The 25,390-nt window shown below is 40.3% G+C and overlaps 2 protein-coding genes across 2 annotated transcripts in view; both read right to left on the reverse strand.

The window, feature by feature from the left end:
- The window catches only part of cemip2 (cell migration inducing hyaluronidase 2), a 31,965-nt gene extending 29,139 nt beyond the window's left edge, over positions 1-2,826 (reverse strand). The window contains exon 1 of the mRNA XM_042488029.2: positions 2,592-2,826. The gene's annotated coding sequence lies outside the window, so the exon portion shown is untranslated. The remainder of the gene's footprint in view (positions 1-2,591) is intronic.
- Positions 2,827-6,214: 3,388 nt separating this feature from the next.
- abhd17b (abhydrolase domain containing 17B, depalmitoylase) lies at positions 6,215-25,245 on the reverse strand. Its single transcript, XM_042488371.2, has 4 exons — positions 24,677-25,245; positions 22,071-22,547; positions 10,202-10,381; positions 6,215-9,754 (listed from the first exon to the last, which is right to left on the reverse strand). Exons 2-4 carry the CDS (start codon positions 22,535-22,537, stop codon positions 9,535-9,537), a joined length of 867 nt encoding a protein of 288 aa, XP_042344305.1. The 5' UTR covers positions 22,538-22,547; positions 24,677-25,245; the 3' UTR covers positions 6,215-9,534.
- Positions 25,246-25,390: the final 145 nt, after the last annotated feature.

Genomic DNA, 25,390 nt, shown 5'->3' on the forward strand with positions numbered 1-25,390 from the left:
TCTTCAACTCAGGGGGCAGCCCTACCAAGGACACCCCGAAAGCGATGACTTTCAGGCTTTAAGTCATCCGACTCTGTATCAGTGCCGCACATACACACACTAATACGTGAGCACACGCACTCCTGTGCCAACCACACGCACAACCAACCATTGTCTTGCCAAGCCAATTAGTCACCATTTAGCCCAGAGCACAACAAACCTCTTCAACTCATAAACAAAGCAATGTACAATCAAGGGCTGCTCAACAAGGGCTCAGTCATTTACGTAGGCCGCAATATAAGCTAGGCCCAACAGCAGCTGTTTCACCCACTTCAGCTTGAATCATCCCATTACAGTGTCTGTCTCATTCCTCAGAGGACTTACGCTGATACGTCTCTGTCTGAACTGGTATGTCATCAAGAAAGGCATGTCCATTACACTTTTTTCTAGATATTCTCACAGTCTGTGTCATCAGACTGACTCAGTGGGAGCCCTGTGATGGGACACTCCCCAAGGCATCAGCCTTTATAACCCTTTCTCAGGCCATGTTTTTATTCACATTCCTCACCATAAAAAGGGCCAAGTTGCTCCTGCTCCCCTGCCACTAACTGACCTGTCAGAGCAGAAAGAGTTGCGTACTTTCTCACCTTGGGGGTGTTCAACTTTTGGAGAAGACACTCATCACAAGGCTGCACTGCTTGTCATGTATTTCCTTTATAACCAGGGACTCACTCATTGTCTCCCTAATGCTCATATTTTCCTGATTTCAGAGCTACTGAATATCAAACAGATGTGGGGGAAACACTGGAGTTGAAGCGGGACAGACGATCACACATTCCTCGGCTGTAAAGTCATCTTGTACTTTGGGAATAGGCACTGGCAGTGTAACAAACATTAAGCCTGGTGTTACCTTTATTAACCCTAAACTGTTAGCCTGTGTTGTGTCTAAATGTGTTCCCTCATTGAACAGAGTTTCCCACCTGTTAATGCAAGCACCTCCCTCTGTGGTTAGGGTTAGGGACTGTTCATTATTATTATTTTTTTTTATTAAGCACTGGGGAGGGACTCGTTTCAAACCCTGAAAGCAGGTTTGAAAGGCATGTTTGTTAGGGATGAATGATAATATTAGTACATTATCGGTATCGGCCAATATTGGCTTTAAAATAAAATATTTGAATTGGCCAACATGCAGATTTCTGCTAATGCGACCCCCCGCCCCTTTTGTTTAATTGAAAAGTGAATATGTACAAAACATCAGGTAAATGATACAGCACAGGCAACAAAACAATATATCTGAAACTATGTATGAAGAAAATAAATGACAAAAAATTAAACAGATGGTTAAGTAAATAAGTAAATAAATGAAACTACATATAAATATAAAGACAAACCAGAGTACAGGCATATAGATGAAAAGGTATATTCAATTTTTTGAGTCTTTTTTCAGGGAAAAAAGTTGCATTATTTTCCAAAAAAGTGGCTATGTCAATATCAGTATTGATTATCTGCCAAATGAGTTGATATATATACTGGCATATTGGATATCAGCAAAAAAAATAAATAAATAAATAAAAATCCAATATCCTGCATCCCTTATGTTTTCCTTAATAATCTGCAAAATCACAGCTTTTATCACAGCCAGGAACTGTAAATACAGAAAAACAAAATTCCGGACGCTCTTTTAACGCATCATATATAAGAAGGATTTACATTTTACTTAAGAACTAGATGATTGTTTTGGTGATAACTATGCTGTGTGCTAGTTGCATTGGCTCCAATACTACCTACATTTTTATGTGAATACAAAAAAAAAGTAATTTATGGTGGAGGGAGGGCGAGTGATTAGGAAATAATAACATTTATAGCTTCAGGGAGTGTCAAGATAGACAAAAATAAAATAAAGAGTCACGCCGCAGCCACCCCCTCCTCTGATAAATAAAGTACAGTCCCTAGAGGGTTTGGTCAGGTTTAGGGAGGGAGAAACACATATTGACAGGAATACAGACTTCAACACAACAACCAAAGAGTTGCTGTCACAACTTCTGCTTCTACCCACAACACTTACAGCAACACAGTGTGTATGTGCATTGATAATGAGATTAAATAAGGTGTTAAAAGGGATGATTTCATGACTTTTGTTGATTTATGACTCAGTCCACACGCCACCTTGCTTTGCGGTAAAGAAACTAGGCGGCTCTTTTTTTAAAGGGTAGCCCATCTGTTTATGAGTAACGTTAGTATCACCACAAAGGCAGAGGCTATACTGTAACACATGGCAGAAGTTGCGGTTTAGTGTCAGTTAAATTAGAAGGGGGGGGACTAAACAGACTTTAGTTTTGATAGCAGTGGCGTTTCTCCACTATGACAGGTTAGGTTAAGCTAAGGTAGTTTACGGATGCGACACGTAACGTTAGCAACACACTACAACTTTTTAGCCCAGACACAGAAAAGGCACAAACAGCTGTCACGTGTTACTACCTTATTAACCCTCTCACTAGAAAACAAGCCTCAATTCAAAGTTTGACCCGGTGAATCCTCCACCACCCCCCGCGGTTGACGGACACACACAGACACAATGTAAACGGTCGGACGGACGGACGGAGAGCTCGTACCGTTGGTGAGACTGTCCTCTCCCGCTCTGTCCATTCGCTCTCCGCCGAGCCGTTAGAGACGCTGACCCGGTGCTGCTGCTGGTGAGACGGAGGAATTAGCTCTCACCCTCGCAAGTTCGCTGCCCGTGTCCCTTTTTATATACTTTTTCTTCACATGGTATTTTTTCTGCTGATGGGCTGTCGTCCGTCCGTCGGTCAGCCCCCTGTCCCACCGAGAGGAAAGCAGGCGCGGCTTGGGAGAGAGGAAGTGATGATGCGTTTAATCTCTGTCGGACAACCAAGAACAACCGAGGAGATACAAGAGATGTATCGCTACAGAGCTCAAATAATAAAGGGTCAGTAGGTCACTGTTGTTTTTGGTCTCTGCATTTTCCTTTCAGAAAACAGAAAGAAATTAAATACTTATTTGATTTTTATTTTTAAAATCTAAAGGCAAAAAATAGAGTCCGAAACGGAACACATGGAATAGAAATGAAATGCCACGTCATTTTGTTTTTCTCCTATCAAAAAATAAAATAAAACACAAAGAAAACAAAAAATGGAGAATTAAAAAAAAAAGCCATTTTCATTTTTCAGAATCCAGAAGTTGTCCTGGGGTTTAAAAAACAAACAAACAAAAAAACAACGTTCAACGCATAGGCCTCAAAATGTTTGCAAGAGAAGTAAAGAGTGAGGACTGAACCTATTGTTAGTATTGGTTATTATTAGACCTGTATTGACTTGAAACCATATTCATCTACAGAAATTTCTTTATTTATTTATCTAATTATTTTTTTTAATTTATTTTTTTTAAACCCAAAACAACTTAAGGTTCCAGACATTTTTTTTTTTTAAAAGTGTGTTTTTTCATTTATTTTTTTTTTTAGGAAAAATAGAAAATGAAGTGGCATTTATATTCTGTATATTCCATTTCTGACCCCAAAAACTAAAAATTGCATCTTTTTCATTTTTGGATCTTGCAATGAAAATTAAACTATTTGCTTTTTTTTCTTTCCATTTCTTGTCTTTTGTTATTTATTTATTTAATTAATTAATTTATACTCAGTGAAGTCAACTACCTACCGTTTCATTTTGTTAGAGCCTAGTTTTCCCCGTTGTCTTATTTTGTGTTATTTGGGGTTTTTTTTATGTTGGTCACTTGTATTGCAGTTCTATCTTCTGTACATATTAATATACCTCCATGAGGGTTTTGATACTGTTTTAAAGTATCCTCCACAATGCAATTCTGGCTTATTTTTATTTTTATTTAGCATTTGTATTTCTGATAATGAAATACATGATAATTGACATGATAATTTCATTCAGGTTAATAAACTGTTTTATTTGCTGTCTTTTATTTGGACTAACAGTAGCCTGGTGAATTATGAGTAACCTTTCATTAATTAATAGTTTTGTCACAGAGTCAATGAAAAATATAAATTAACTTGTGATTTCAAGTAAATTTAGAAATGTGAGATGTGAGAATGTGAGACACCCCGATAAGCCTTCATTGAGTGTAAGAAGAACACTGCAATCATCTTGTTTTCAGGGCTTTTTAATTATGAGGGGCAACTTTCTCCAGGTTGCTAAAACACACATATTCACAGAAAACAACACCAAGGACATGATCTCAACATCTTACAAACTACAGCTTTTGTAGTAGAAGTTGTGCAGCAGTAATATTATCCTAATGGTTATCATTTTTATTAATAGTGATGGCTAGAATAGTATATTGATGTGTATAAAAGAAGAACAGCATGACTAAATCATTAATATTATCCTGGCAAAAGATAATGAAATGGAGTCTCAGTACTTCACAAATCAGTCCACCACCAGATAGTACTGCTTAAGTTGCCAATGTGCTGTGACAATTGCTAGTACAAAGCAAATGGTTAAGTTATCAAGTTATCTATATTTATAGATGACAGTAATTTATATCTGCTGTAGTGAGCTAACAATACCCTGTTTACAGGACCCATTAACTAGAAAACATTGTTAAATCAACAGTTGTGAAAGCGGAAAGTATATTGCGACACAAGCACACTTGTAATTTTGCAGCTAAAGTACCAATAGCTGTTTTATTGTTGACTCATATGACAAAGAAATATAAAAGTTGTATTTGTGGTCTTTGTGTATATACACAACCTAAGGTATCTAGAGGTGGGATAGGTCCTACTCTTACGACATATTGAAAGGCAATGGAGGTTTCCAAGGAGTCATTGAACGGCTCACCAGGGGCACTTGAGCGGCATGAAGTGATGGGAGGGGCTTCAGCCAGAGCCACACCGCCGCCTGCTGGTATCAAAGAGAAAATACTCCGTAACCTCAAACCCATGCTGGAGTCAGACAAGACTGACCAGGGACAAAACCTTTATCCTGATGCTCCAAATGATGAATTCTACAATATTCAACACTGATAAAAACACAAATACAGTAAGTGTTTGCTGTGTCAGAGAAATCAACATAAGCTTATAGCCTTTAAATCTCTCATTTTCATTGCGGTCACCCTACAGGATTTCTGCCACATCCTTATCCAGTAACCCTTGACTAGTTCAAAGATACTTAACTTGCCTTTCTTTGGGGCCACTTTAGCATAATTACAGGAGGCCAGGGGCCAGCCAAAGTAGCCCCATGCATGTTTATAGGATTTAAAGACATCTCCAGGATTTGAGGACATTTCTAGGATTTTAAGACAAAGGGCTTAGTGAGGTCCTCTGTTGGAAGGAGCGGGGGATCCTCCGGTGGCACTTTTTTTGATAAATAAGCTCTTTTTTAATGCACTCTGGCACCTTATGCATACTAAAAATACAAAAACAATTCCCAGTGTGAATCAATTTATTCTTATTGTGAATTAGAGAATGGTTGCAGGCCAGCTGGCATCCTATCAGGGGCCAGATTTGGCCTGTGGGCCACAAATTGAGTTATCTCTGCCCTAGACCAATTATCTCCTCATCCATATACCCTTGCTGTCCCTGAGTACAAGTAGCAGAGCTGACCTCTTGACCTCAAGTAGTGTCCAGTTTATACTTTCTCCACTTTGAAACGTCATCTCTCCTATTTGACCTGGGTAGAGCACCAACAGCGTGTTAAATGTTACCTGCCTCCAACCCACAAATGGCAATATCTGGATAGTCTAGAGTCTCACAATTCAAAGTTATGTAGCTATATTATCCTCACAGGCTCTATTTAAAAATAAGACATTAAAACAGCTTTTACATATGAAGATATCCAAATGACCAGAAAATTCAAAGTTTTCCAAAAGCATGACACCTCAAACACATTGTAATCCCTGTGAAATTTGTTGTTGAAAATGTCTTGGTGACACTGATCCTGAAAGACTGATTGCACATTGCGTTGTTGATAGTAAATATCCACCTGCTTTGTTGTGGTGTAGCCAAATTGCATCTCTGCCATAAAACAGGCACTCTTGCACTGTGTTGCCCCATGCAAGACATAAATGAGATAACTTACCGTCTTATCCAAAACTAGATTTTGCATATGTATGCAATCTGTAATGTCAAAAAGCTGATGGATTCCGAGATTGCTTGGCATCACAGCACAAGAATCACCTCTACAATACACCCAAATACCTGGCATTATGAAACATAAAAAGCATTCCCCCAAATCAACAGCCACAAATTGGGTTGCTTCTCAAATACCATTTTATTTGCTCTATCCATGTTAGAATTACTTTATTAATATTGTTATTACATATAAGTTCCTTCTGTATTGAAATATGCTATACAAAATTAATCAAATCAAATCAGAGATGACATTAGTCGAAGTGACCAGTACAAAGGTCCTCTGAAAAGCCAAAATGATGGCCTACCTTGGTCTAATTGTTGTCATATCAAGATTTGGACAAGTAATAAGAACTATAGTTGAGAGATGATGACAAAAAGCTTGTGAAAGAAAAATTAAAAAAAAGACATGTCCAGTACAAACATTATTTACAAAGTGAAAATGAAAGAAACCTTGTCCATAAGACAAATGAGCTGTGGAAAAAAAAAGTTTTCATAACAACAGACCGTCACCTGAAAAACAGTTACCAACCCTGATCTAGATCTTGGTCAATCTGAGCATTATGTTATTAATCTTTGCTTCTTCTCAACCTGTAAGTAATCAGACCTGAAAGTTTACAGTAGCACCTATTGGCTTATTGGTTAATTGTCACATAACAACAGTATTTGACCCCTTTTGAGAACGCAGGCTCAAGCATAATACAGGTATTAAATATACCCATAAGAACATTATTCATTGAGATTTCTTATGTAATTCGCAGTTTGTTATACAGGCCAATAACATAAGAGAAATGAGCCACTGATGGCATGCAGGAGCACTTTGACATTTATCAGTGCCTTAATGGAGTCATCAGCTGGCTGACGCTTTGCTTTGCCTTGCTCAGCAATAAAGGGCAAAGCAGCAGACAACAATGGATCTGGAAATACCATGCAGACAAAAAGATAAAAGTTAAGACAAAAACAAAACATGCTGTCCATGATGGAGGCCTTTAATGCTGAGCCACTTTTGCTGATATGACCCATTGTCCTTTCACGTTTAAGCTCAAATGTACTGATGTAAATTTTTGAATAACTTAACACATTTTCATTTTTAACAAATTTCAGAACTGAAAAGGAAGAAGACACTAGCTGTGTTATTAACGCTCACCATTCAGTCCTGAATGGCATTAGTGGTATAAGTCTTGATCAGAGCACAGACAGTTAGCTGCTGTCACAGTAGTTAAATTGTCATATAAAAAGACACATCTAGAAAGATCTGATTCAGGTACATGAGCGAGATCTGTAATAACTACATACATTTAAAAGGTGGAGTCGGCGATTCTGGAGATTGTTATTTGAACTTAACATCCAAACGAATACACCCCAGCCGCCAGTGCTCCTTGAAAAGGATCCCTCTCGTTACTCCTGCCCGTGAGCGACATTAACACCGGCGAACACTCGCCTCCCATTCATGTTTACTCAGAGCGAGCAAAGGGGCAAATAAAACATTTGCCTCAGGTGGCAAAGCAGATTCACAAATTCGCATTTCTGTGTAGAGTTCAATTTTGGTGTACTTTGACCGGCAAATTTGCAAACTCAACCAAAAGCAAGAGGTACATGTGGAGGAGACGGTGTCTGTTTAACCAGTCAATATTGCATGATATGGCCATGAAAAATACATACTGCTCACATGAGAGATGCTGCCTGGCTGGCAGTGAGTCAGGGGACAGGCATGGAACGTAAAAAAAATGTAAAATGTACCCATAACATATTTTTCAGTATTTATTAGCAAGCTAGCTAACAGTAGCTGGCTAGCCAGCTAGCTTGCCATGTCCATCATATCTGGCACTGCTCAAATGCAGCACAAATATCGTCTCAGCGGTCAATAGTAACTCGCATGCATACGCTCATGTGTGACCACGCCCTTTCTCTTGATAAATCCGTGAGCATGAACACCTCCTGTTGTTGATTGGCTCGGTCAAAGCTACTTTCTTTTCCACGTACAGAGCCAGGGCTGTGTATGAATGCCGGATTATTTTTTTTCCAGCTAGCAGACCGTGAGGAGTTATCACTAAATTTTAGAAAAAGTGTATAGTGTTAGAATCGCTGACTGCACCGTCATCTTGATATCTGCAGACCCAAAGACAGAAAAAACACTGTCAACACTCGGTTTCATAACAGTTACTATATCAAGGCCAACACTTTTTTTTTCCCCAGAGGACGGGTCAGATATTTTGTCCACAAAACTGTCCAGCATTTCATTTTTCTGAAAACATCCAGTTCATTAACTACAATGTATTGATCTTACAGCAACAGTGCTTCTGAGTTTGCCTTTAAGTCAGAACTGTAAGATGTTTTCAAAAGCCAGAGCGTGAGGAAATAACCCACGCTTTATAGGTCAGTGATTTAACAGCCCCAGCCTTTTAACTGGCTAAATGAGCTACTGACTGAGCCCCATCTTGCATTATATTCCTGTAGATTGTAACAATAAATTGTACCATTTTTAGATTAAACTAAGAAGTAGAGACTGAATACAGCAAACAAAGCTTTGGAGAGGTTTCTAGATTGTTTTTGTACAAAATTCTTTGTGTGTCTAACCCCTGCTATATATCATACTAAACATTTGGCAACACTGGCACAGCTATATGACGTCAGTTTGTCTTGTACAGTTCTTCAGTGACAGCTGATACGTGCAAATATCATGTTTAATATAAAAAAATATATAATAAACAGTACTCAAAAAAAAAAAAATTAATGGTGACTGTAGAGTGTAAGATTGAACCTGACCTCACAGTCGGATGGAGTTCAGTTGGATTAGAGAGTCTGGTCCACTTCTAGTGCAGTCTGTAGCAAGGCTGCTTCTCAAAACCTCAAAAGTCTCGAGAATCTCTCCATTAAGAACAGTGGACCATCTCAAAAGGCATTAAAATGTGACTCTCTCTCTCTCTCTCTCACACTCACACACACACACACACACACACACACACACACACACACACACACACACACACACACACACACACACACACACACACACACACACACACACACACACACACACACACACACTCTCTTTCCCTCTCTTGTATACTGCATGCACACATGGTATCTTGTCTATGCACATGTCAACTTCCTCTTTTCATTCACGCACTTTCACGATGTGCAATTTTTAACTTAATAAAAAGAAAATCTAAAAGCAAAACAAAATGATGAGTACTTGTAGGTTCACAGCTGCAGCACGTGGAGTGGATGGTACTGACTGGAGCTCCGCGGGGGGAGAGGTGCTCGATGATGAGAGAAGACTGCCAACAAAACTTCAGTACTACACAGACAAACACCACTTCCACCTGCATCACTTCACAAAAAACAGGAAAAGTTGTATCCCTTCACCATCCAACCTCTCCTGAAAACCACTGCTTTCTTCTCCTCTTCCCTCTCCCTCTCACCCTTTTTTTCCAGCTCCTCTACAAGTTGACCAGCTCGTGTGCAACAAACTGTTTGAGTCTCTCCAGGTATTGTCCATAGAGCTCCACGTCATTGTGTCCTGCCCCTTCCACCCAGAGCGGCTCCACGGGGCGCTGACAGCGTTCATACAGCGCCAAGCCGTGGGAGAAATCGATGACCTCATCCTCCGTACCGTGGATCACCAGCACTGGTGACGTCACCTTCGAAATCTTGTCGATGCTTTGGAGTGAGAGGATAAGAAAGCACAGTGAGGTGAGGATGTGAAATGCAGACATAAAAACGATCAGACAACACAGACCTGGGTTGAGTTATTGTCATCATTAACCCTAGAAAAAGTTCAAATAGATGTTGAAAATTCAAAAAAGGCAAATCAGCAGTTAGTCTTCAAACTGTCCACCAGAGGGCACTAAAGATTTTTTTAAGCACTGACTTTTTAAGAAGGCTCCCTGGATTTATTTGCAACATCTAAATTCATAAGTCCAAATTCGCTTGTGTGTGTATTTTTTCCTGAAGCAAAATCATTCATGCACTGCTATATTATTAAATGCATGTGTGCTTATGTCATTTGCTTATTTGTGCAGGGAGGGTGTGTGCCTGTCTGAGCATGTTTGCGATGCATTTAGCCTGGCTCTCATGCATGCCATCTGTCCTATATAGTGATCTCACTTTGGGAAGGCGTCAAAGCAGTAGGTCTTCTTGGTGTCAGGGAAGGCCACTCGCATGCCAGAGGTGAGTGGGGAGTGGAGGATGACTGCAGCGCTCTCATAGCGAGAGGCCAGGTCCACAGAGGGCACGGTGCCAATGCTCTGGCCGTACACGATCACGCTCTCTGGCCGGATGCCATACCTGTGAGAAGGACACAGAATATCTGAGTATCACGCTTTCGCTGATCATGAACAGGATATTTACACTACTAGTGGCCAGACATATTTGAGTAAATCTTGTGTGCTTTACCAGACTCTGGCAGACGTCCAGTTTGGCCTTTTGTTAATTATAGAAACCAGCTTGGCTGGCAAAAACAGAAAAGCAAATGCTGTATTTTGGAATCAACCAATGGGATGAAGTAGATTTTCTTTAAGTGCTTGTCAAGGTAAAAACTTTTTGCAATTAAGATTGTCTGCATAAGGTCTGCTTTTTTTTGTTTTTTACCCATTACACAGAAAATATACTCACACTGCCAATTAGTCTCCCATTGTTCTCTCATTTCCCCCACATACTGCTACATAAGCAAACACACACCTGTGCACTAACTGAGACTTACTCATACTCTATTATCGGCTGAAACGTCATGCCACAGTGACTCAGTGATTGCATGACCTCCTAAAACAAGCGCACAAAGATGGGACACAGCCATGGTTCAGTGGCTGTCTGCTGCTTTTCGAAGCAGCTGAACACAGAGGACCACCACTGTAGTCTCGTGGTTCAGATGGAAGGAGGGGGAATAAAGAGCAAAACATGCAGAAAGGGAGCAAAAAAAGGGTACTGATACTGGACTGAGGGTGAGGGAGAAACTGGGAGCGGGAGGGAAAAAACAGAAAAGACATTCCACAGCTGATTACGGAGAACGTGACCCACTCTAGCAAGCGAGCAGTCAGCTGACAACCTGAAACCTCGGCTGAGAACACTGCATCACTGTCCGTACTGCTGCACTGCTGGATAGTGCATAGTACACTGTCACAACCAGGCCGACAAAATCACCGCGATACTCTATTATTAAAATTAGGAACACTAACATTACAAGCTTAACAGTAAAGCCTCTGCCACTGCAGTCCTATAATACACAGTGATGAACAATACATGTACACCAAAGTCTGACACCGCTCCACACTGTTGTGATGGATTATTATAATTAGGAGCTCCACAAACACAAGGCTAACACAGCCTTTTGCAAAGCACCAGTCTGCAGTGATGTAGTGCTACTGCAACAAAGGCGCAACAGACTTAAAGCGCAGGCACATCCACTTCAGACAGGACATGGAAATGTGCATATACGGACAGTCATTAGCAGTAATCTATGAACAGTTTACCCTTGGTGTGTCAGCTGGCCTTCACAGAGTATAAATAGGGGTGAAAATATTGGCACGGCATGTGAAAGTGTTACTGTACACTGTTGGGTGCTGTGGTGTTAACAGCACCATTAACTCTCAAGGTTGGCTGATGACAATACACACAATTCATTGAATTAAAGCTTTTCTCAATCGTACAACATAATGTGGCTGTTTAAAGGAGGTGAGGGATAATGAGGAGGAGACCAAAATCTCAAGTCTTTTTACAAACTGTATCAAAGACAGCACTGCCCTCTCTGATGTGTCGGATTAGAGAGCAACAGCTTCTGAAAAATACGCCACAAACAGCTTCGTTTTACCATTTGCAAGTGAGTGCCATCATGCTTTTATAACCTGCCACAGTCAGTGCAAATCATAGTGATTTGTCATCAAAATAAAAAAGCTTAATCGCTGGTAACGAGAATACGCTTTGATCCGGTTCAGATGTGGAGAGACCTTTTCTCAGATCCTTGAAAGCCTCATGGGTTTGAAATTGTTTTTTGTTTTTTTTTAAATAATGATCATCTCTTTAAAAAAAATAAAAATAAAGAAAAGAAACATCACTGAAAGCATAATTTAGAAAATCTTTGCAGGAGGCCCAACAATAACCTTCAGTCCCAATGATGAGAATACAAGTTAGAGCCCCACTTTACTTAACTGTGAACTGTTTCTTTAAGATGAGCTAACAGACAGCAATATGTAAGGCTGGTAATAACAGAGCTTGAGGGCAATACAATCAAAGCCTCTCTTCTGTCAGGAGCAGTGACCTCCATCTTAAAAGGAAGACAGACAAATAACAGAAGATGTCAAGAATCTGCTAAATTATTGCCACTTGGGTGATTTAGCAATAGATGTTCAATATTAGCTCCTCTTTGAAAAAATTTAAGTAAAATGCTCGGTATAAGGGGCTTATTTGGTTATTTATTTTCCTTACTCACAACTGTTTACAAGCAGCATCTGATCATAAGAAGTTCTGGATGATTGCATTTAATTTGACCTCATAACTCCAATGTAATGCTTAAGAGTAAACAGAACGGCCTATAAGTATGATCATAGACTGTATAGAAAGATGGACAACACGCCCCCCCTATGCTTAAGTGAGGTTAAAATATCCGAGATACGGGCGTTGCCATCTTGCGATGGTGATGTTATTGAGATCCAGATTCTGCGCAGTAGCGATGTCCATGGTGTGGGAGTTCCCACCAAAACACCCACTTGACCAATCGTAAGCTGCTCCATTGAATGTGAGCACACGGATTGGCTATCACAGCTGTCAATCATGGTGGAAAATCCACCTTTTGTATAATTTCATAACTCATTAAAAACAAACTTGTTATTTAAAAACAAACACTTGAACAAATATCAGGGCGATGAGAACTACCTTCAGTGACAGAAACCATTTTTGGGACAAAATCATCTGGTGTGTACTTTGAGTTTTTAATTTGGCCTACGTCCATTCACTAACATGGAGGGGCGGGCTTTATGACCTATACTGTGACAGACACCAGGAGGCAATCAAGACTGAAAAGCCACACACTGGGGGAGCTGTCATGTTGTCCATCTTTATATACAGTCTATGGGTGTGACCTGTTCACCAAAGATTTGGCTTTCTTGTCACAACAGTCTCTTATTTGTTTGCGGCCTTGTGTAGCTTTATCAGTGTAGCCCTCATGGAGAACTTTATCTGTTACCTTTTACTCATGCTTATCTCCTTGTGTTTTTGCTTATCTAGTCAATGTTCTTTGCCACATCAGGCCACTAAAGCCTGGCCAATCTTAACACACACAAACACTCACCACATGGATGCCACTACAATGTAAAGCTTGTGCAATGCAAATACAGAGAGGGTAAATTGAAACCGTCATCAGCCTGGTCATCAGGTGAAGGGATGAAGGATACTGCAGCAAAGCTTTCCCCAAACCTAACTTGGCATGCTTTGTTTACATCTTTACACTGAACCAACATTGTGCAAGTGGGAGTGCTTCGCTCGAGGACACACATCTAAACACAATGAATAATTCAAGGTTTGAACCTGTGACCTTCCACTTACAACAAGGTCACCCTAACCACTAACCCACCCTGCTTTCTTGGCACTATTAGATGGACTGCTGTGTCTTCTGCTCACACGCTCAGGAAAGAGGAGGACAATTGCAGTGCAGATCTGCAGCTGCAGTCTTGTTAAGATGACACCATGACAGGCTTTGACCAGCCCAGTTCCACACAAGATGCAGCCCCCCCTCCCAGACCGGCCAACACAAGCCTGCAATTTACTCCAATGCATTTCAGCTTGAATAGACCTCACCAAGCCACTGCCAGCCATGCTCCATGGAGACGCCCCTCCCCCAAACCTTCATCAATTTAGTCTCCTGACACAAATCCAATCTATTATGCATCACATTCTCCTTCGTTCCCCAATTCTGTCTCTCGCTCCCTCTTGGCTGCCCACCTCTTGCTCCCTGAAGACTAAAAACACGAGTAGTAGATATTTAAGGATATCCTGAGCATATGTACAGGAATTTTTAACAGATTAATGTACCATCTGTACTATAGCAGGGGGATCCTTCACTGAGGCACTCAAATGATCAGTTATCATGCTTAGCACCTCTTTTTTCCCCATTTACTTCCATTCTTTAATCGCTTATTCAGATTTTTCTCAAAAATAAATAGATATTAAAATCTCTGATTGTGGCTCAATGCCCACACAGAAAAGTAACTGACGACATTTTCATGCTTTACTAAGTTTCCATTTACATGCAACGGTGTATACTCTGATTAACATGCCCTAACATGTCGTTCATCATGTCAGAATAGGAGAAGTGGAACAGATGGAGCTGCTTGTGCCATTTTGCTTCTTTGCATCAAAATAGGATGCTTTCAGTTTCCCATCGGTGGCGGACTAGTTCGACCATGTGAACACAGCATCCCGCTTTCATTCCTTCAACCACCTTCTTGAAGAAGTCAGTGCTGTGATATTTGCACATAACCAAAAAGCTGCTGACACCCAAATATTTCATTTTGTTTAAAAGTAGTTGTGTTTCTCCTTCAGACCAGAAATGTGGGCTTTTCTATTTGCCATGCAGCTCTTCCCAAGCTCTATAACACTCTCTCTCTCTATATATATATATATTCTAAATAATAGTGGAATATTAATGTGCATGTAAACATAGTCACTGAGAGTTAATGAAATATCAAGATGTGAGCATAATAATTATGTAATCAGCAAGTATCATCACTAAGCTCTGGTCCTGTTGCTCCTGTCAGGTGAGCGATTGCTCTCCACCCAGCTGACTTAACAGACACAGCCGCCTTTGTCTACCATCAGCTTAACTGATAGTTCAAGCAAACAATGCCTAGACATGATGGGCTGCTGTTCTGTGTAAATGTTTGTGAGTCTCTCCCGACTACTGAACGTCTGAGAAGACGGATGGAGTTTTGATTTGGATCAATATGATGACTGACCAGGAAGTGAGTTTTCCCGGTTTGTTTTTATTGGCCATAGTGCGGTAAGACATACGTCTGAAAGCTCATTGGAAATGGGTTGCTAGGCTACCGCTCAATATTAGACTAGTAGGATTGACTGCTGGCCCGCCTCCATCTCAGAGGGAAAAGAAAATGATACAGTGCCATTCTGTAGTGGAACACACACAATAACACACACACACACACACACACACACACACACACACACACACACAAACACAAACACATAAAAACAAACACACACACACAAAGTAAAGGTCAAAAAAAGGAAGTGGGCTGATGGCTTTCAGTTTGGTAACTCTTGTGTCAATAAACTCTCCTCTTCTCATGCCCAACTTCTTCTAATGCAGAACACCACCACCTGACTCATTCTTCTATTACTATGTGCAATCATTAGTATGATAATGGAGGCCGTGTGAGTGTGTAAACATACTGACTCATACGATTGCTGAATCATCTGATCCACTCCCTGCTCAGGTGAAGGGAGTGCCTCACCCTGCATAGCTGAACAAAAGGGCGCAGGAGGAGTTGAGTGTCGTGTCTGCCTGGCTGAGCAGTCGTGGTTCGACTGTTGCGAAGTGACAGGTGGCTGCCCTCTGTCATATGACTGCAGAGTTTAGAGAAAGCAGCCTACACAAGTGTGTCAACACTCAAGAGAGAGCAAATTTGCTGACTGCTAAATAATACGGAGAAAAGGATTGGATGACGCAGAAAGCCAAAACAGAAGCAGATCGAGACAGGCTCTGTTCAAAATGCAAAATAATCAGGAAAAGAAAGATGCTGCCACAGTGCAACATGCAAAGAACGTGAGAGAGATAGAAGAGCTGCTCCCTTCTCCGGGCTGCGCGTCTGATCAAACATGAGAGACGTGCACGAGGGAAGTAGGCAGCCAACCAATGTGAGGCCGTGCAGAGAGACCTTTTGATGTGATAAACACAATCTAGTTGATTCATGCTTGGCAGGGTCAAAAGGCTGGGCTGTACAGTCTTTCTATCACACAGGCAGTAAATTATGAATCTGGCACAGCCCTCAAACCATCAGACACAGACAGCTGAGTCAAAAGGCAGATAATACATGATACTAGGGGCCTTATTAACAATAAGCCTTCAAGATTCTACACTTAAGAGGTTATGCAGAATCAAAAGCAGAAACAAATACATGGCCAAAAATAGTTATCTTATTTTTTGTTAATAAATCCCTCTAAACGTGTCATTTGTGCCCACGAGTAAGACATGAAGTCCCATATTTAATAATTCTAGTTATTAGCTAGAAATTAGCTCTCAGGAGTGATTGTGAAAAATCCTTAAAAACTGTCATCACTTCATTCTCGTTAGAAAATGGCAAAGATGTAGTACAGTATTAATGTTAAACTGAAGTGCCTGTTGAGCTGATGAAACGCTCGGGGGTTGGAGGTTTTAGCAGAATTTCACCGTCCGAAAAAGTCTGATGCGTGGCAGCATCAGCAGTCTAACAGTGGGACCATTAACATACTGTAACTGGAGAGGCAGGAGAGCTCTCACAGAGAGAAAGAGTGACACTGACAAGCCAATAAAGGAAGAGGAGATTGCTGCCAGTGATCAGGTATCCCAACCACACATTTTACATTGACGCTCATCATTTGGTTAAGCCAAGTAAAATATGCAAAATGAACTTGGGTAGGTAACTGTTGATTTTTGGTTATAAATAGAAACAGAGTAGAATGTCACAAGCCGGATGTCTTCATGCCCAACCCTATCATAACAAGTGCCGCTGTGTGCCTTAATAATACCACATTACATAAGGATGCTTTCCTTTTTTAACCCCTTGACAGTCTGTCAGTCCAATTCCTTCAGAGTTCCCATTTTTTTAGTCTTAATTAGGTCCAAAATGATTCTTTAAAAGTTATGCTTTTACATCAAGCCTTATTTTTATCTCCTGATTAAATGTGGCATTTGCATTTTATACAAATGAAAACAGATGAGATTTCTGTATGCCATTATTCAGACGAACATCTTTTGTTTAAGGCCCTCTTACTGTGGTGTATTTCAAGTAGTGGACATCCCGAAAAGAAATGTCACAACAAGCTGGCATTTAGACTTGCAAAGTGACTTTTAAGAGTGCCTTCCAGTGAAAAAGCAAGTCGAGGTTTCCTGATTCTGTTGTCATTTCCTTGTCCCTGAAAGCGTCTCATCTGATCTTGAAGAGCCGTCTTTTCCTGATTAACCTACAAAGTCATGTGATAACAATGTCTGAGGTTTATGTGGGGTCAATACCTGTTATACCCTTTTTTTTAAAAACAGCCGATTACCACTGAGTACAGAATAGGGATGAAACTGTTACTGGTTTCATGATAAAGCACCATGTAACTCCTAAAGGCTACTATTGTCTTTTGAAAAGTTAATTATCATAAAATCATTTTTGATTACAGTACCTCAAAAAACTCACAGTAAATACAGTCCAGCACCAACCATCTCACACACAGGTGCGCTGGTGCAGCATGCAACGTGGGTTTGTTTTGCTGTTCCCTTGTTTACAGAGTGGGCGTGCAGCAGGCAAACCCAGTGATGCTACTGGTCTCTGGTCCTAATCTACAGCGACATAAACACCTGAGCAAGTAATTCAAAGCAAACACACCATGCAAACAGTTCAAAGTCTGCTAATTGTAATTGTGGTCTGCCATATAAAAATTGTGAAATTAATTCAGTGTATGCATCAGTACTTTTTGGACATTTTCTAAGCACACTTTAACAACTTTTTTTATACAGTTTCATCTCACGTACAGAAACACACTTTTTACAGCTATCACAACCAGTAACACTAATAAGCAGACTACCAGTTTAGTTGGTCTAGGCAAATTAAGTCATGCAAATATGGATTTGGATATGAAGGCAGTGCTGTTACTCAAGGACAACTTTAACTTCTTCAGACAATCAGCCAGTATTTTTCTCACTTGAGTCATATGTGATCATATGCACGTCACACTGAGAATCGCATTATGACTCGAGTTCATCATACATAAAAATAGCTAAAGCAATACTTAGATATCGATATATCATTACAGTTACAATATGAATCACTCTGCGCATATAGCTCCACCAGTGGAAACCAGATGTTTAGTACAACAATAAAATGTAAGACGACAGAAATGATCAGTTATTGGTAAAACATTTCAACATCATGCCTTTCTTCAGACGGTGAAGACAGAGCCTGGGCCACAGAGTGTAGACAAGACAGTCAGGGGAAGCTAAGTTACACCATGCAAATCTATATCTAAGCTACAGTATATAACTGATAGAGCATACTTGATACCTTTAAAAAGCTGAATCAGGCCAGTAACGAGTGGTATGAAAATGTTTCCAGTCAAACAAAATCCGCATTTGATCTTTTCTAGACTGAGATCTAAAAAAATAATGTTTTTTATTTGGTATTGCTTATAGACAATCACCACAAGTGTTCAGCTGACCCACTACAGCAGCAGCGACAACCCAAACAGTCTGTGGAGTGGTGTGGTGTGGTGAAGTGGTGGAGCCGCAGTTCAGCCTGCCGCAATGCTACTAAATTATACCTATACTACAATGCCTGTGGCGTTTGGTAGCATTTTAGGCAACTTAATGATTTAATTCACATGACGGGTATCAAATTGAGTAGAACTGCAATGATTAATAATTATATATATTGAATTTAGCTCCAACTAATTTGATAAATTTATTAATCTATTTAAGCAATTTTTAACAAAAAAAGTAAAAATTCTCTGATTCCAAGTGCTTAAATGTGAATATTTTCTGGTTTATTTCCTCATCTATGACAATAACCAGAATATCTTTGGACTGGGGACAAAATAAGACATCTGAGGATGCCATCTTTGTCTTTTCCACCTTTTTCTGACATTTTATAGACCCAACAGTTAATCAAGAATATAATCAACAATAGAAATTATAGTAAGTTGCAGCCCTAGAATGAAGTAGGAAAAATGTATAAAATCAAGTACTCTATTGATAAGCGCATCACTTAAGGGTACTGGTACTGTAATTCTTTTTTAACAATACAAATTTGAAAGAAAAAAAAGATTAGTCAGCGGGTTTTGAATTGATTTGAAGACTTGTTGTGACCACCTCTTGCCCCACACACAAAAACAAAAAGCGAGATTTGATCACATTTGAAGCATCTGTTCAGCTTCACTCACATTAAATGAAATTTCAAAGCAAATTTCAGTACCGGTCATGACTATGTGTGGGAGTAGGAGATTCCTCTGTGTATCAACAAAAACAAGTAAGTTAGAAAAAAGAAGAGAAATGAAAAAGCAGAACAACAAAGCAGCATTAAGTGCTCCTTTTCTTCTGAGTAATCTAGTGCTGTACATAGAAAGACTGACTGTCCACAGGGCCTTTGTTGTGTCTGCATCTCTCTTCCTTTCCATCACATTCGGCATCGTAATTAAAGCTTTGGTAAAACTGTCTGTGTGGCATTCAGTGAAGCATGCTTAATTGAAAACACAAGTGACAGAAAGTTTTCAACTTTAAAACAAAAGGAATGCATTTGTTCCCACACACTCAAGATAGCACAGAGTGTCTGGCCACCAGAAAAGCGGGTTCTTCTTCACAGCAGTGGCCTATTTCCTGTATGCACAACCTTTATGATCAAGAGTTTCCTGTTTAACTTGCCAGCTTCCTTATTTAAAGGGCCTTATTTACAAAAGACCACTCGGTGAAATGCAGGATTGTGTAAAACGTAAAAAGTGATGAGAGAGCTTCACAGCAAAAGTCAGTAGCTAAGAAACAGTAGCACTTTGTTGCCAGTGACCCTACCACTGCTATCCATCAGCACTTTAAAATCTCCGCAGTGCCAAAACCTTCATTTACCACAGAAAGAACATACACCCACATAAGCACTGACACAGGAGTGGCACTCCACACTGGCCTAGCTTTGCTCTTTGTGCTTGATTTATACTGCTTTGATTCTTCTCTTCCTGCCTTTAGTTTCTCTGAGCCAGTGTTCCCCATCTCTCCTCTCTTAGTCATTTGTTTGTCTTCCAGCAGGAAGTATACAAAAACAACCAGGCCAACTGGGTGAACTTTTATTTCCCCCTCATCCACGTAAACAAAAAGGCACAAATATGATGGACACATTACTTTCACTCGGATAAACACTGTACACTCCTCCAACACATCCTGTTCTCTGTCAGAACAGGCGAGTGGCCGTGTGCTCTCTTGTTTATGCAGAGAAAGATGCCTTGTAAAAGTGTACAGGGCTGCAATTAACAGATTTTTATTATCAATTTATCTGCCAACTATTATCTTGATTAAACCCATCAATTGTCTCTAAAATGTCAAAAGAAATGTGAAAAATGTCCACAATATCCCAGAACCTAAAGGTGCCCTCTTCAAGTTGCTCCAAAGATATTTAGTTTGCAATCATGCAAAATATTTAAGCAAATAGAACCAGAAACAATTGGCTATTTTTTGCTTGAAAAATGAGTCAAACAAACATTTTATTACCTAAATAGCTAATGATTTCTGCCAAATGATTTATTTAACTATTATTTATTATATTTTATATTACATTATAATCATTTTATTTTTGAATACATATTATTTATTAAACCAATTATTTATGAAAATAATTGTTTCTGCTCTACATTCATGCCCTTCATGTTTTGAAAGTTGTGTGGCTGTCTTGGCAAACCAGCCCCAAAAACATGTAGTACAATGCTGATTACGTCATAAAAAGGACAAAAGAAGGAGATGACTGAAGGGTAAAACGGGAAAAAAAAGGGATGGAAGGAAGTGAGGGACATGAGGTTAATCAGACAGTCTGACAAACACTGCTCGGGTAGAAAAGCCTTATTTGGGGAGAAGCGTCAATGCAGACAGTAAGCAGTGACAGATCAGATGGGATTCTGGACAATTATTCAGAATTTAATTAAGCTGTATCTATCCAGATACAATGTATTTTCTGCTGTCATTTAATTTAGAGTTTAAGTTTTGCAAATCGTGAAAATAGAGTAAAAAGTGGAGAAAACGTGATGAAATTGAGAAAAATGTTCCAGGAGATTACTTGTTACATGACTTAGTATCAAATTCCTCCAGGACATCTGCAATGTGAAACCAAAGAGTTTCTTGTTTCGTGGTCATTATACAGCTATAATACAGATTAATGTGGACATCATCAACAAGAGGCACTCAATAAGTAAGTTTTATCAACTGAAAAATCAGTAGAAGTCGAATATCGGCCAATAAATATCAGTCTATTCATAGCCTGCAGAGCAAAAAGATGCAGCACAGCACCCACTCACACCTACATATGGCTGGTCAACATAATCACAGAAAACACGCTCCTTATTACCTCCTACAGGAACATCATGTCATCCCAACTGAACCATTCCTTATCATCTCCACCCATTTCTTTATCATGTCCAGTCTAATCATCCCTCCACCCAGCTCCTTCTGTCGACTCTATAAACTTCAGCTCTCACTCTTACATTTCTTCTTGCCTTTATAATTCTTCCTATCAATGTACATCAGCCCAGTTTCCTCTGATTTTATTTAACATCAGCTTCTATTTCAGTGAGTCCCCATTTGCTCTATCAAACTTCCTCATAGTTGTAGACATTCACAGCATAAGGACACCAAGAAAGGTTTCCATTGTTGTAATTCACAACAATATCTCTAACTACTAATGCAAAGCTGTCAATGGGAAGGACATGACCAGGAAGCTGCTATTAATATGACTCTTTCCTCACAGTTTACACAGCTGTCAGCTTCATTTGAGACTTGCAATGTGTAGAGAAATGATTTACAGTGTGCTATGCTACTACCCCTCCCACTGAGATCTGGGTTGTGACATAATTTGATGCAATGTATTTAAAATGTTAATTCACTTGTAGGAATTTGTGCTAGGGACAGAGGAGCAACACTTTGTGTCTGCAATTCAATCCCTCTAATATCAATGCACTCGTCTTATCGATCACTGAATCCTTTCTATACAAGCTGTGTAAACATCTGTGTATTGCAACCATCATCATCTCTCCTTACCGTGACCGGAGCGCCTGCCAGGCAGCATCAACATCAGCGTACAGGTTCTTCTCCGAGGGTTTTCCAGAACTTGCCCCGTAACCTGAGTAGTCGTAGGAGAAGACGTTGCAGTTGATCCGTGAACCCAAGCCGATGTAGAAGCTGCTCATCTGACCCAAGTCTACTGCGTTTCCATGGGAGAATAATAGAGTGTATCGGGCGCTGGGTGAGCAACGGACAAACATGCAGGCAATGCGGTTCCCTCTTGAGGTGCGAGTCATGAAACACTCTATGGCGTCCTTCTCGCGGGACGAGTACTGCCAGTCGGCTCGGTCAGAGAGATGCAGTGTCCATCTGCTGCCACTGTCATCGGACATGAGGCTGTAAGTGGGCTCTGGAGGCAGGAAGGCCAGCTTTGAGGCAATCTTGCTGGGGCACGGTGGACAGCAGAACAGGCAACATAGCTCGCTGATGGATAAGTGGTTCATCCTCAAAACACTGTGACAGTGGAGTAAGGATGGTTAAAATAGAAACAGATACACGTCATCCATTGATTAAAATGTAAGAACTGCCTTTGACAACAAAGAATAAGAGAGAAAAAGGATGTAATCTCATCAAACAAGAGCATCTGGGCTCTCTCAAACAACTGAATTTGCCTCTGCATCCCCTGCAGAATGATCACAAGGAAAACACCACAAGAGCAATTCACCACAAAAGTCTTGAATGGGGCTCTCTCCAAAAACATAATAACACTTTGTCTTTATTAAGTGGAAAGGCACGGGGTTTTTGGGACTGGGGGCTAAAGCCAGGCTGCTGCCCTCTCTTTTTATACACCATCAATTCCCCTGTACTGAATGCATGGCTCTCTTTATCGAGGATTATAAAAAAAGATATAGTGACTGTGTTTCAGGGTTTGTCTCAGTCCACCTCGAGGCTCCACAACCACTCAGACAGTATCGACTTAAAAGGCTTGCTTTTTTTTTTTTCAACCTGCACCTGGACCCCCACCTAAGGCTACCTTTTTAGATATTCACAATACTTTTGAATCACAGCAGCTGGCCAGCACTAGAGCTCATTTTGGTGACACCAAAGCTGGCCAACCTGACAAAGTATCCTCAAGGAATGCCTTGTACAAGTAAGAAATTTGACTCTGCATAACTACACATGTCCTTAGGAATAGGCCTGAAACACATCACTGTCAGGTTATGACAGTGTGTTGTGGATTGAATTTCCAATGATGATGCTTGAAGTAAGAGGTAACACCCTGCTATTACATCTTAGCAATTATATGCTTGAGTCTATGCAAATATGCAATTCTCAAACAGCCTGCAGCTGCTTTTTTTGCCAGAATACACCAGCATGTTGCTAACTTCTTTTACTGTAGCCTCTATGGGTTTTGCAGATCTGCTGCAGAGAAGCATCCTGGCAGCATAAAGTAATGCAACTGTGTGTACTCCTGTTAAAACTATAAATTATGAAACACATCCCAATCTTCTTGCATACTTAATCTTCTGAACCGCATTCAGCAGATTAACAGTGTTTGTTATTTTACAATTGTACGTATTTTACTCTGAGGGATATTAAAGGGGAATGCCACCTATATGAATAATTCTAATAAGTTATTTCCATAGCCGAGGAAAGATCAATCGAGTGACCACGAGATACTCTCTCTCAAAGCCAGAAACCTGAGAAGTAAGTCTTAAACTTAGGTTGTCATCAAGTGTAAGTAAGTTTGTGAACCCACAGGTTTTATTTTCCTTTTTATTCCTGAAATGAGCTTTATTCCAAAACAGAAAATGTAGCCATATACTGAGAACATCCACCTTTCAGTTTCATCCACAACATTATATAGCATTCACTGTCTATAGAGCAGCTCCAGATTTCATACTTGATTACAAATTTAAGTTTTAGCACACTAGTTTTTTAATTTGGAAGAAAATTGTTCATGTTTATCAATATCTTTGGACTGTCTTAGACCAGAATGACGTAGAAATTTTGAAAATTGGTGTAAGTCCCCTTTAAGAGCCTTGAGAATTGTCTTGTGTATCAATAAAACTGCAATGGATTTGTTTTTAATGGTCGTCTGTCCTCATTTTATTGATCTGCAAGAGCAAGAAAGTGGTCTAACCAAGCTTTCGGACCTTTCAGACACACGTGTGTTAAAAATCTCTCGTCTCATCTTGATTACACACAGGTAACTTCAGCTCCACTTAATCACCTGTGTGCCACCTCTACAAACGATTGGCTGTCGATGATTGAGGGTGAATACTGTTCACAGCCACTTGTGCTCTATGAATGATACTTCTGCAAGATGCCGTGATATTCAAAAGGAGCACGCAGCAGCAAAATACATAGTGGAGGCTATTTTCTTCCCATATTCCCCAAAATAGTCCATAATCTACCATCCGCGAGGACAGAATGGAGCCCCGCAGCGATTTACTGTAAAATGGTGGTGAAGGCAGCAATGTGTTCAAAGACATTACAATTATTTTAGGCTATTTGTGGACGTTTAGTTTCCAGTGGCTGGACACAATTATTGCCTAGTGTGATGGGCCAATTTGCAACTAACGCTAAAATGCAAGTGTGTTTCTTATTAACACGGATCGGAGAAAGTATGACAACATTACCTGGACGGCGGCTGTGGTGTTTCTCTTTCAGTTTTGAGGCGACAGTATTGGCCAACGTCGCCGTAGTCAGGTGTTACCTTCGCACCAAACCAACTAACTTATCTTCTTCTCGACGCCAGCAGATTGACAATCTTATCCTCGACCAGATTATCCTCTGCTCCGTGTCCTATTTGTTGGCGATGTCACTTTGAGTGTGTATATCCTTCCTGGCACCACAGCTGTGAGTTACTATTAGCTAGCAGCTTCGTCCTCCGGATTCAGACAGTCTCTGAAACTGTCGTTTCTTTTTTCTCTCTCTCCGCTCGGTTTTCTCACATACATGTGGTCCTGAATGATAACGAGGCCGATTCATTCAAAACGTTCAAGTCCATACAGCTCAACAGCGACATGGGTGAATTCAAAAAAGGTCTGAAATGAACTTAATTCTTGTCACACGTCCGCAGTGGTTGGTCAATCAGTTCACAGCAGTATCACTTGCCTCCGAAACATCACCGCCTTCGTTGTGAATATCACTCTGCTTGTTTTCTTGGCTTGTAAGGAAAGAGGATGTGATTGACAGCTCAGTGGGCCAATAGGAAAGAGGCTGGTGAAACAAGCCGACCAATGGTATAACGGTATGGATTTATAGGCCGTCCCTTTCGAACGCCGCAGAGTAGTGACCTCATGTTTTGATTGACGTTTAGAAGAACCAACCAGAGATTACTATTGCCAGGC

Source organism: Plectropomus leopardus, chromosome 4, assembly GCF_026936395.1.
Source record: "Plectropomus leopardus strain MGB_pleo_1.0 chromosome 4, ASM2693639v1, whole genome shotgun sequence".
Taxonomy (NCBI): Eukaryota; Metazoa; Chordata; class Actinopteri; order Perciformes; family Serranidae; genus Plectropomus; species Plectropomus leopardus.